The sequence below is a fragment of the Podarcis cretensis genome (genome assembly GCF_951804945.1).
Source record: "Podarcis cretensis genome assembly, chromosome: 3".
NCBI classification, from domain to species: Eukaryota; Metazoa; Chordata; class Lepidosauria; order Squamata; family Lacertidae; genus Podarcis; species Podarcis cretensis.
Window position 1 is genome coordinate 17,118,445 of NC_137172.1, and position 11,403 is coordinate 17,129,847.

The 11,403-nt window shown below is 43.0% G+C and overlaps 2 protein-coding genes across 3 annotated transcripts in view; one reads left to right on the forward strand and one right to left on the reverse strand.

Annotated features, from left to right (window-relative positions):
• The window catches only part of DHX57 (DExH-box helicase 57), a 31,988-nt gene extending 26,386 nt beyond the window's left edge, over positions 1-5,602 (reverse strand). The window contains exons 1-4 of one of the 2 annotated variants that reach the window (XM_079968469.1): positions 5,506-5,602; positions 3,122-3,364; positions 1,635-1,781; positions 190-363 (exon numbers count right to left, since the gene is read on the reverse strand). In XM_079968469.1, coding sequence (XP_079824595.1) covers positions 190-363; positions 1,635-1,781; positions 3,122-3,354 — 554 coding nt within the window. In that variant the 5' untranslated portion in view covers positions 3,355-3,364; positions 5,506-5,602. Of the gene's footprint in view, positions 1-189; positions 364-1,634; positions 1,782-3,121; positions 3,365-5,466 lie in introns of both variants that reach the window. The other variant, XM_079968470.1, reaches the window with a different exon arrangement.
• On the forward strand, positions 5,565-10,671 carry MORN2 (MORN repeat containing 2). The gene is made up of 5 exons (XM_079969088.1): positions 5,565-5,712; positions 6,154-6,204; positions 7,184-7,290; positions 8,911-9,047; positions 10,434-10,671. The coding sequence occupies exons 1-5, from the start codon at positions 5,667-5,669 to the stop codon at positions 10,534-10,536; spliced, it is 444 nt and encodes a 147-aa protein (XP_079825214.1). The 5' UTR covers positions 5,565-5,666; the 3' UTR covers positions 10,537-10,671.
• Positions 10,672-11,403: the final 732 nt, after the last annotated feature.

The window sequence follows — 11,403 nt, forward strand, 5'->3', positions numbered from 1 at the left end:
CTTACATAATGTTACATAACTGCTCTTTTTCAGCTCTATTTGGGAGTGTATTGGTGGGTGGAGGGTGCCACTTTGATTCTGTGTTAAATGTCACATTCCACACTCATTCACATAATTGCAGCTATGCACATTTTTACCACCCCATCTCCTGACTGATATTTTCCAATTTATTAGTGAGACAATAATTACCTGGATAGTTTGTGCACAGCAAATGAAGAGACTTCAGTCTCTAGAACATGACTCACAGGTGGCTGATAAGAAGCATTTGTGCTTTTTTTAGAAACTGATTGCCCATCTGACCAGGCGTGCTCGTCCTCCAAGTAATCCAATTCATCACAGTCATCTTCACCTGATACAAGCATCCTAGAAAAAAAGAAAGCAGTATGCTTCTTTTAGAAGCAATAGTCTTAGGGATAAGGCAAACTTCTGGAACTCTCTGCTCAATATCGCTACTCAAGCAACTCAGTTTAGTTATCCAAAACATTCAGAACTAAGCCAGAATATTTGTACTTGGTCCCCTATTTGTAAGTACTTATAAACCACTAGCAGTTTGAAAGCACGCCAAAAAGTGCAAGTAGATTAATAGGTACCACTCCAGTGGGAAAGTAAACGGCGTTTCCGTGTGCTGCTCTGATGTCAGTGTTCCATTGCGCCAGAAGCAGCTTAGTCATGCTGGCCACATGACCTGGAAAAACTGTCTGCAGAGCAGACAAACGCTGGCTCCCTCAGCTTGTAAAGCAAGATGAGCACCACAACCCTAGAGTTGTTCGCGACTGGACTTAACTGTCAGGGGTCCCCTTTACCTATAAACCACTTAACGTTTCAAAAATCTTTAAGTGGTGTACAGTGTGAAAAACAAAGATCTTATCAAATAAAAAATGCACCCTAAAACCAACAAAACATCAAAAAATACATAAAAGCAAATAAAATAGAAATTCAGAGGATTCAAATATGTACCGCAGCGTCCAATATTATGGGTCAGAGAAAACCTGGGCAAAAAGGTAAGTCTGAATCTAACCCAATATTTATACTACCCTGCTTTTTCAATTTAGCAAACTTACAAGGCACATCATAAAATATAAACAAAACAATAAGTACCACAATGATAAATCATTACAAAACCTTATGAAAATAAAACTTAGCAGCATAAAACTCAGCAGCAGCTTTCACTGTTCATTAAGAGCAATGCTAAAAAGATGTGTTTACTCTATTACTCCAAACTAAGCAAGTAACCATCTGACACGCAGCTCTTGGGAGGGAGTTCCATAAGCAGTGAGGTCATCACAGTGATGGCCCCATCAACCACCCACCTCAAACAGCAGTCTTCATAGACTCAACAAGGCAGGTTCATGTGAATCAAGCAGTAATTCATAAATTCAAGCCTCATATTATTATGGCATCCATACTTTACAAGTTTGCTGCAGGAAACACTATGTATCCATCACAATTGTGTCTGCCATATAAACTGTGGAGCCACCCTGATACTTTGTTTCTTTCTCTAGAAAGGCTGCCCAACCACATCTGTCACAGTCCATTCTGAATAATATTATCTAACGCCTATAAAATCTGAGAATAACTTCAACATGCCACAGTATGTGTTTAATGAAGAAATTATTTATGTTTAGAAAACTGACTCTGAACCAGCAGCCAGCTCTTGTCCTTGCAGCTCACGAAGAAGTTCTTTCACCCTCATCTGATTATCGGAAGTCATGTACAGAGTCTGAAGAGGCATCTTTGTTTTGGGTGCTTGTCTGGTCTGTCCATGTCCTCTGCTAGCAGAGCTTGATATATTAAAAACAAAACAAAAGAAGCACAATACATTCTAATTTAATCAAGTAATGGAAAATACATGCACAATGTAAGCTATGGGTCATTTTGTCTCCTAACTAGCTAAGAGCATCAAGAAAGTTCCTAACCAGGTCATGTTGGAAAAACCCATATTCTGTTGCTAGGAAATTCAAAGAAGGCAAGCAAAGTTACCAGAATGTTTGACATAGCTACGTGCAGGATCTGTGACAAGCCCCATAATGATCACAGTATGTTTAAACAGACAGGCTGGATTAATGCAGTTGGGCACAGAAATTGTGGTGCAAAAGCTACAGTGCGTTTCTGCGGAGTTATTTAGTCATCTTTTAAAAGACCCCCCCCCCAAAAAAAAATACATCAGCTTCTTTGTTTGATTAATAAATTCCAGCTGTACTTATTATTTTAAATATCCCACTCCAGTGATCTGACCTGAATGGGTGCAACCTCTTTCTGTGTCATGCAAAACAAGCATTAAAAGTACTAGTACAACAAACACACACACCTGTCTCTGTGCTAAATAGCTCCCTTTGACCTGAGATACTTGGTGCTATGGTAGCTAGGGGAAGTAGCCTTCGGTTTCCAATATCTGGCAACCAATATACTGTTTCTCAAAAAATGAGCTGAATTTCCAGCTATTCTCACTAGTAGCCAATGTCAAAAACCCTCCCTCTGTAAAAGGTGGCATGCAAGAGACAGTAGATGAGGCTCAAATTTATGGTTAGTCAGTTTCAAAGCTCTAATAAAAATACAAATACATCTAATAAAAATACAAGCGTTTTGGAATTAATCACATAAGTCAGGGATAGTCAACCTTTTTATACCTACCTAATGCATCTTTCTTGATGGTAAAAATTTCCTTATCACCCACCAGTGCTCGATGGAAGGAGGCGTCAGCTTGTGCTGTAGAACCCCCTACTGCCCACCTAGAATCCTGAAACGCCCATTAGTGGGTGGTAGGGACCAGGTTGACAACTCCTGACTTAAGTCAAGGCGCTTCACTTTACTATAGGAACACAGGAAGTTGCCTTGTACTGCATAGCCCAGTCTTAATTGCTCTGATTAGCAGTAGTTCTCTGGTGTCTTTGGCAGAAAGTGGCCTTCCTATCACTTGCAGCCTGATCCTATTTAATTGGAGATAGCAGGGATTGAGCCTGGGACCTTCTACATGCAAAGCAAAGTATGTGCTCTGATAAGGAGCTACAGCCCTCCCTGATCTTACTTCTTAAAACCTTCTTAAAACAATCTTCAAAAAGTAGTTTTTAAAAAACAACCTAAACTCCAAAATGTAAGATTCCATCAAATTCACTTAGCTGACCTGGCTACATCTTTTGGTCCACTGAAAACACAGAAATCACCATCATCATCATCAACACAGAAATCATCACCATCGTCCCAAATTTTCTCCGAGCCTTTTTTGCTGCCACTGGCTTGGCATTTGTTAGAAGGTCTACCACAGCTACTGCTGCCGCCACCTCTGCCTCTTCCTCTTCTTGCTCCCCTTCCTCCCCCTCTGTTTGGTTTTCCTCTTCTCTTCCCTGAGGAGCTCATTTTCTCCTTTCTGTAGGAAAAGAAAAATGAAAGTACATTATCAACAGTGAAAAATATCAACCAGGATCACCATGCAGACTAGCAGGAAAGATGGCAATTATTACTTCTGTTTATGTAGCTCTGGCATACAGCGTCAATCATAAAACATCCCTGTCCCACAACCCACAGGTAGTAAGTTCCATTATTTTCAACGGGATTCACTCCCTAATAATTTCACATAGTATTTCAACCTTCAAAAGTTATAATCAAGACAACACACAAATCTATTACACTTTAAAGATCATTTGAATGTACCATGGACTCTACCACTCACCTATTATTAATTTAGAATTTTTTAATTAAAATTATTTTAAAACTACTCTACATCATTAAAGATACCAAGGCAAAACACAAAGAATAAAGCAATCAAATCAAACACAGTATAGTTGAGAATTTGAAAACCTTAATCCACGGACAATAATTGGCTTTAAATCAGCCAGGCAAAAATACAGACTTTGACTTGGTACCAAAATAACTGTAAACTAGGCACCAGACACACTCCTAAAGATAAGGACACAGACTGGACACCCCCACAAGAGAGGATTCTGTCCTGTTTCCACATAGTACATTTCCAGACACAAACAAAATTTCTACGGGAAAGGGCTATATAACTCAGTGGCATAAGCTCTATTTTGTGTACAAAAGGTCCTGGGTCTAGTTCAGGCATAGGCAAACTCGGCCCTCCAGATGTTTTGGGACTACAATTCCCATCACCCCTGACCACTGATCCTGTTAGCTTGGGATGATGGGAGTAGTAGTCCCAAAACATCTGGAGTGCCGAGTTTGCTTATGTCTGGTCTAGTCCATACTGGCACCTCCAGGGAGGGCTGGCAGCAGCTCTCTTCCCAAAACCCTGGTGAGCTGCTGCCAGTCAGTGTAGACAATACTGAGCTAGGTGCACCAATGGAATCGCAGAATGGTAAAATATGCCAACAGTCATCTAGCCCAAGCCGCTGCAGTGCAGGAATGTTGCCCGACGTGGGGACTCAAACCAACGATGCTGAGATTGAGAGTCTCATGCTCTTCCAACTGATGAAAGCCGCTTCCTGTGCTAAGCCTCCTCGATAAAGATCATATAATAATAAATAATAATATTTTTTTATTTATACCCTCCCATCTGGCTGGGTTTCCCCAGCCACTCTGGGCGGCTTCCAACAGAACACTAAAATACAGTGGTACCTCAGGTTAAGTACTTAATTCGTTCCAGAGGTCCGTTCTTAACCTGAAACTGTTCTTAACCTGAAGCACTATTTCTGGGTTAGCAGAGTCTGTAACCTGAAACGTATGTAACCCGAGGTAAAGGTAAAGGTACCCCTGCCCGTACGGGCCAGTCTTGACAGACTCTGGGGTTGTGCGCCCATCTCACTTAAGAGGCCAGGGGCCAGCGCTGTCCGGAGACACTTCCGGGTCACGTGGCCAGCGTGACATCGCTGCTCTGGCGAGCCAGAGCCGCACACGGAAACGCCGTTTACCTTCCCGCTGGTAAGCGGTCCCTATTTATCTACTTGCACCCGGAGGTGCTTTCGAACTGCTAGGTTGGCAGGCGCTGGGACCGAGCAGCGGGAGCGCACCCCGCCGCAGGGATTCGAACCGCCGACCTTTCGATTGGCAAGTCCTAGGTGCTGAGGCTTTAACCCACAGCGCCACCTGCGTCCCTCTGTACAATAATCGTAAGACACGGGCAAGCTGGTACAGTGCAAGGGGGCACGTGCGCTTTCCGGGATACAGAGCAATTTGGACCCTAAAGAAAGGTGTAAAGGTAAGCACTCCTAATACCCCACCTGGCCCCACTGACCCAGCCCTCTCTCCCACCGAGACTGCCTCTTTCCAAAGGCACCTGAAGCTCAGCGGCTCCTCCCGGTTCCTTTCACGCGGCGCCTGGAAACACCCCGCAATTGAACGAGCCCCAACTAAGCCAACAACAATAGGCTTGTAGACCTTTGAGGGAGCCCCAGGGTCATCTAGTCCAACCCCCCCCTAAATAAAGTAAGTGCAGTAATAATAGTCATAGCAATAGTAACAGTAATACAAGTAACAATAGTAACAGTAATAGTAATAATAATAAAAATAAACCAGCTTCCCCCTCTCGCCGGTTCTTCACTTTCCAGTCACCTGCCAGAGACGTTGCTCTCGCCTCAGCCCAACTGCCTCCCTCAACAGTCAACGGCCACCCGGAAGTGAAAAGGGCGAGGCTCCTCCCACTTCCGGCGGCGAGAGAGCGAGGGTGAGACCCCTGTCACCATGGCAACCGCGGGCGCGTCTCCTTTCGAGCCATGGCGAAATGGGGGTTGCTGCGCAGGTCGATCGTAGGCGACCGAGGTATTTTGTCTCTCCGCCGTCCCTCTGAGGAAGCAGCCGCAAGATAATGTGCCGGTTTCAGCCTCCTGCGCCACCCGCAGTCACAATGCCTTGGGGATGCGGCTCTCGCCCGTCTCCTCCCGCCGCATCGCCCTTATTCGTTTTACCGGCTCACAGCCGCGGGTCCTAACCGCGTCTGCTCAGGAACGAGCAGCCCCTTTTCGTAGAGTCGAGAGTCGTCAAGTTGGAAAGGACTCCGAGAATCGTCTAGTCCAGGGTTTCCCAAACTTGAATCCTCCCCAGCCCAGCTGCTTTTGGACTACAATTCCCATCATCCCTGTCCACTGGTCCTGCTAGGTAGGGGTGATGGGAATTGTAGTCCAAAAAAAGGAGCCATTGAATGGTTGCATGAACGCTGCTTTCAACAAACAATCAGTAAAAAGAGTGTCTTTCTCTCTACAGATGCTGAAGTTTACAAAATATCGTTTGTATTTCCCAATGGAGATAAGTATGGTAAAAAAAAATATTGTCAGATATTATGATTATCGTTTTTTTAAAAATAAAAAATTGTAACTGTTTTAGCTTTTTATCTGATATTTTTTCAAAATGAAACAAACGATAATGGAAAGTTAATAATAATAATAATGGAAGGCAATGAAGGGCTTATTAAAGCAAGGTAGTGAGTTATGATAAGTGGAAAGCTTCCTCCATTTACCCTCTTTCCAAACCTCTTCCAAAATTCCAGCAATATGTCTCCTCATAACTAAGATATGATTGAGAGGTAAGGTAAAGGTAAAGGTACCCTTGCCCGTACGGGCCAGTCTTGACAGACTCTGGGGTTGTGCGCCCATCTCACTTAAGAGGCCAGGGGCCAGCGCTGTCCAGAGACACTTCCGGGTCACGTGGCCAGCGTGACATCGCTGCTCTGGCAAGCCAGAGCCGCACACGGAAACGCCGTTTACCTTCCCGCTGGTAAGCGGTCCCTATTTATCTACTTGCACCCGGAGGTGCTTTCAAACTGCTAGGTTGGCAGGCGCTGGGACCGAGCAGCGGGAGCGCACCCCGCCGCAGGGATTCGAACCTCCGACCTTTCGATCGGCAAGTCCTAGGCGCTGAGGCTTTAACCCACAGCGCCACCTGCGTCCCATTTGATTGAGAGGTAGATAGAACTTATTGAAATCAGCTGATTTCCCCCCTCCCCCTCCTAGTAAGCATTCAGGTTGCATGCATAAAGTCTGATGGCTGGATGTGCTCCTTTTTAATTTTTAACTTCACATAGACCATTCTAGCCTATCCTGATTCCAGTACTGGGATAGAGGATAGCTGGAAACACTTTTACTTCACAGTATGAGATAAAGCTGTGGGGTCTGGAAGGTCACTTCCAGTGGCATATTCTGAAGGATTCTGGAAAAGGTTGAACTACTCTAGTTATTAATTAAAATCTAGTCTAATGTTTGTTGGATTTCCCCCACCTACTTTTTATTTTGCTTAGAGGGTGATTGTACAAGAACAATTGAGGGAGTCCTAGAGAGGAGTGGACATGGAGTTCATACTACTCCAGATGGAATTATTTACCAAGGAAACTGGAAGAATGATAAGGTATCTGCAAATATCAAAACAATTAATTTTAAGCTCCTTGCCTAAAGAAACTTGAATCAATAAAATTATGTCAGAGTCTTTAACATTTTTGTTCCAATTGAGTTATTAAATATATGTTAAAGACAAAATACATTGCTTACATTAATTAAGAGCATGCTTGGGCTTAGCTGTTTTATTCTTCAGAGTAATGCATTAATAGCACAATCTCAACATAAATTCACTTTACTTTGTTGAGCTTTGCTCCTAGATAAACGTCTGTGCATGCCTACTCAAGACTAAGGCCCAGTGGGACTTACTCCCAAGTAAACATGTAGAGGATTGACATTTCAATGGTTATTTGAATTCTTATGCAATGCTACTGTGAGTTACTGTGGTCGCAATAGTGGTAAGCTCTTGCATGGAGTTTGGTTTTGACCTGACAACCTGTAAAGTTTATTTTTCTCTCTTTTCTTGTTCTGTGTGTTTTGGAAATGACAGTGAAGAAATAAATCCTGGGTTGTATTCAATGGTGGCTTTGCCTTAGCAGAAAGCACTTCAACTTGCATATGTTGGGACATCTGATTTTTGCCAATCCTACTCCCTTACTTTCTGCAGCACTTAGTGACATGTCCTATTCTGTTCTGGGGGTGTCCTCCAATCTTCGGGAGCAGCTTTGAGGAGGTAACTTAAGTAAAATCAAGCTCTTTCCGCTGCAGCAGAACCACCATTAGATAAAACCACTGTCTGGTACTGTATGCAACAGGCCATTGGCTTAAGTCGGGCATCCCCAAACTCAGCCCTCCAAGATGTTTTGGGACTACAATTCCCATCAACCCTTACCGCTGGTCCTGTTAGCTAGGGATGTAGTCCCAAAACATCTGGAGGGCTGAGTTTGGGGATGCCTGGCTTAAGTTAGTTAGTACTTATTTATTGTACTTCTCCTTGGAATATTAGTAACAAGGCAGGGCTCTGGAAAGGGCTGTTTGATTAATGCATCGTGAATGGCTTTGTGTCTTTTAGAGGTTTTGTGGTCTCACCTCCAATCTTAGCGTATTGTGTGCCCTGTTTCAGTGCAGTACATCTGATTTACTTCAAGGCAAAAGAGCCAGTCAGGAAGAGTGGGATCTTGTGATGTTTTCCAGTTTTACACACCCACACCCATATCGCTGAGGAGCCAAAGATGAACAAGGGGGCAGACTTCCCAGTCTAAGAACAGGCCAATGGCCCACCTAGTCCAGCATCCGGTTCACATAGTGGCCAACCAGATGTCTATAGGAAGCCTGAAAGAAGAACTCGAGTCTGTTAGCACTCTCCCAGAGTGCTGCTACCTTTCATCACCATGAGACAAAAGTGTAGTTCCAAAATTCTTTGGGAGATGGCATGATTTGAAAAGCGGCGACCTGACAACAGGGCAAAAAAATCAAAACCTTTTAAAATGAGGCATTTAATGATTAGGGAAATGGTATTTAAATTTTGTCAGTATTATGAATGTTGCGCTTGTAAGGTTTGTAAAGCCAATGTTTAAAGATGAAGCATTTCTGTTAACAAAGGTGACACATCTAAATTGAGGGGAAATAAAAGATGGAGTCACCTTTCTAGGAATGGATATTAATTTGTCAATTCCACTTCCTGTTAAATCAGATGAATGGTTTTGGAAGGCTGGAACATCCTTCAGGTGCAGTTTATGAAGGCGAGTTCTATAACAACATGTTTCATGGAACAGGAACCTACATATTTACCAATGGAGCCAAGTACACCGGACAGTTCTGTGAAAACAAGTAAGCTGAAAGGGACATAACCACAAGTTTGTTGTCTTGATGTGGAATATATTCATCCTTAATCAGTATACAGGCTTTGCACTTAAAGTGAATCTTAGTTTGCTTCTTCCTACCCATGTAGGTTAGGGTGATCGCTCTCCAAATACATATTTTGACTGGATCCAAACTGCGGTTAGAAAGGCACATGAAGCAGCAAACTTGCTGAAACTAACAAAGTGTGGTTAAACCACTGTGGTTCTATGAGAGAGCTGTTGGAATATTCTAGAAGAAACTTGTAAATGGCCTTAAACAAGTTTATAAGCAACAGAAAATTTCCCCAGCAACAGGTGTCCTTAATCAGGGCATGTGATTAATGAGTATGTGAATGAGTCAGTATTAGGTCTCTGGCTGGTTGGCTAAAAGAAGAAAAAGATTGTTTCTTTATTTGTTTTTTCTTCATTAACGACCAATGTAAAGTTTTGTAAATAATAAAAACTCTAAGAAACAGAACCAAATGGTGTTTATTCCTATAATGGGAATTTCACTAAGAGATAGCTGGAATGCTGCTGCTGTAAAGAAGTAGGAAAACTTTTCTGTAAAAAGAACTCTGCTGCAGAAAGAAATGAAAACCCAAGATGTTCACGCACCAACAGGAATAAATAATATAAGTGTAAAAATTGAAATTAAAAGTACAAATTACTTAGCAGGATCAATATGGTAGTACAATTTCTGTTACACAAAACTAGCAACTCCAAAGCTTCTAACAGGAATCTCTCTTATGAGGTACTTTCTATTTCACTGCCTCATTCAGCACTACCACCGCTAAGAAATAGACATCTCAAAGTGCTGCTGTACACCATTAGCCATACTTCAGTGACTGCAGCCTTCATTTTTGGGCACCACAGTTCAAGAAGGACCCCGGCCAACGTTGAACGTGTCCAGAGGAGGGCAACCAAAATGGTCAAAGGCCTGCAAACGATGCCTTATGAGGAACGGCTAAGGGAGCTGGGCATGTTTAGCCTGGAGAAGAGGAGGTTAAGGGGTGATATGATAGCCATGTTCAAATATATAAAAGGATGTCACATAGAGGAGGGAGAAAGGTTGTTTTCTGCTGCTCCAGAGAAGCGGACACAGAGCAATGGATCCAAACTACAAGAAAGAAGATTCCACCTAAACATTAGGAAGAACTTCCTGACAGTAAGAGCTGTTTGACAGTGGAATTTGCTGCCAAGGAGTGTGGTGGAGTCTCCTTCTTTGGAGGTCTTTAAGCAGAGGCTTGACAACCATATGTCAGGAGTGCTCTGATGGTGTTTCCTGCTTGGCAGGGGGTTGGACTCGATGGCCCTTGTGGTCTCTTCCAACTCTATGATTCTATGATTTTTACATGCTGTTTTTGTTCTGTTCCAGGCTGGAAGGGAACGGAGAATTTAAAGACACACAGGGCCTGGAATGGGATGGCACGTTTCATTACACAGCAGCACCGGGTCTGAAGCTAAAGTTGGAAATGTAGGATAATTTGTACTGGAAGAAAGGCATCAAATAGTTGTTATCCAGGCTGTTTCACAATAAATAATTTATTCGTTCATTGACAAGAAAATATTGTTCTTAAATAGAGGTGAGCAAATAAAGCAAGCATTAGACTTAATTTTTGGTTTGTTTGAGTTTTGTTATGTTGTTTAGCTTGATTTCCCCCTTCATGTTATTGTAACTGCAAATGTCAAAGTAAAGGGCCCCGTGACCATTAGGTCCAGTCACGGACGACTCTGGGGTTACGGCGCTCATCTCGCTTTATTGGCTGAGGGAGCTGGCGTACAGCTTCCGGGCGAACCAGAGCAGCGCACGGAAACGCCGTTTACCTTCCCGCCAGAGCGGTACCTATTTATGTATTTGCACTTTGACGTGCTTTTGAACTGCTAGGTTGGCAGGAGGTGGGACTGAGAAACGGGAACTCACCCCGTCACGGGGATTTGAACCGCCGAATTTCCGATCGGCAAGTCCTAGGCTCTGTGGTTTAACCCACAGCACCACCCGTGTGCCAACTGCAAATGTTACAATTATCCTAATAAAATATTTATCAATAAAAAGTTGTGAAGAATTTTTAACACCCTTTTCCAATATTGAAATTACGAAGAGACCAAGATTAGAATTTTAACTTTGAGAGGGAAAGCATGGAAACCAAGATAGAATGTAATTGGTCCCTTCCAGCTCTATGATTCTATTATTCTATGAATCAATAAAATATATGTTTACACTTTGTGTGTATTAGATGTATGTAATGAACAGGAACAGAATGCCTCTGTTTGTTCGGCACAATGTTCCCAATGTCAGATGCGTTCACCTCTCCATAAAATATATCCCAGACCTTCATTACACATTG

Coding starts and splice junctions, on each gene's coding strand:
- MORN2 (XM_079969088.1), top strand. CDS start 5,667: ATGGCGAAATGGGGGTTGCTGCGCAGGTCGATCGTAGGCGACCGAG. Junction 7,291..8,910: donor GAAACTGGAAGAATGATAAG/GTATCTGCAAAT, acceptor CTGTTAAATCAG/ATGAATGGTTTTGGAAGGCT. Junction 9,048..10,433: donor GGACAGTTCTGTGAAAACAA/GTAAGCTGAAAG, acceptor GTTCTGTTCCAG/GCTGGAAGGGAACGGAGAAT.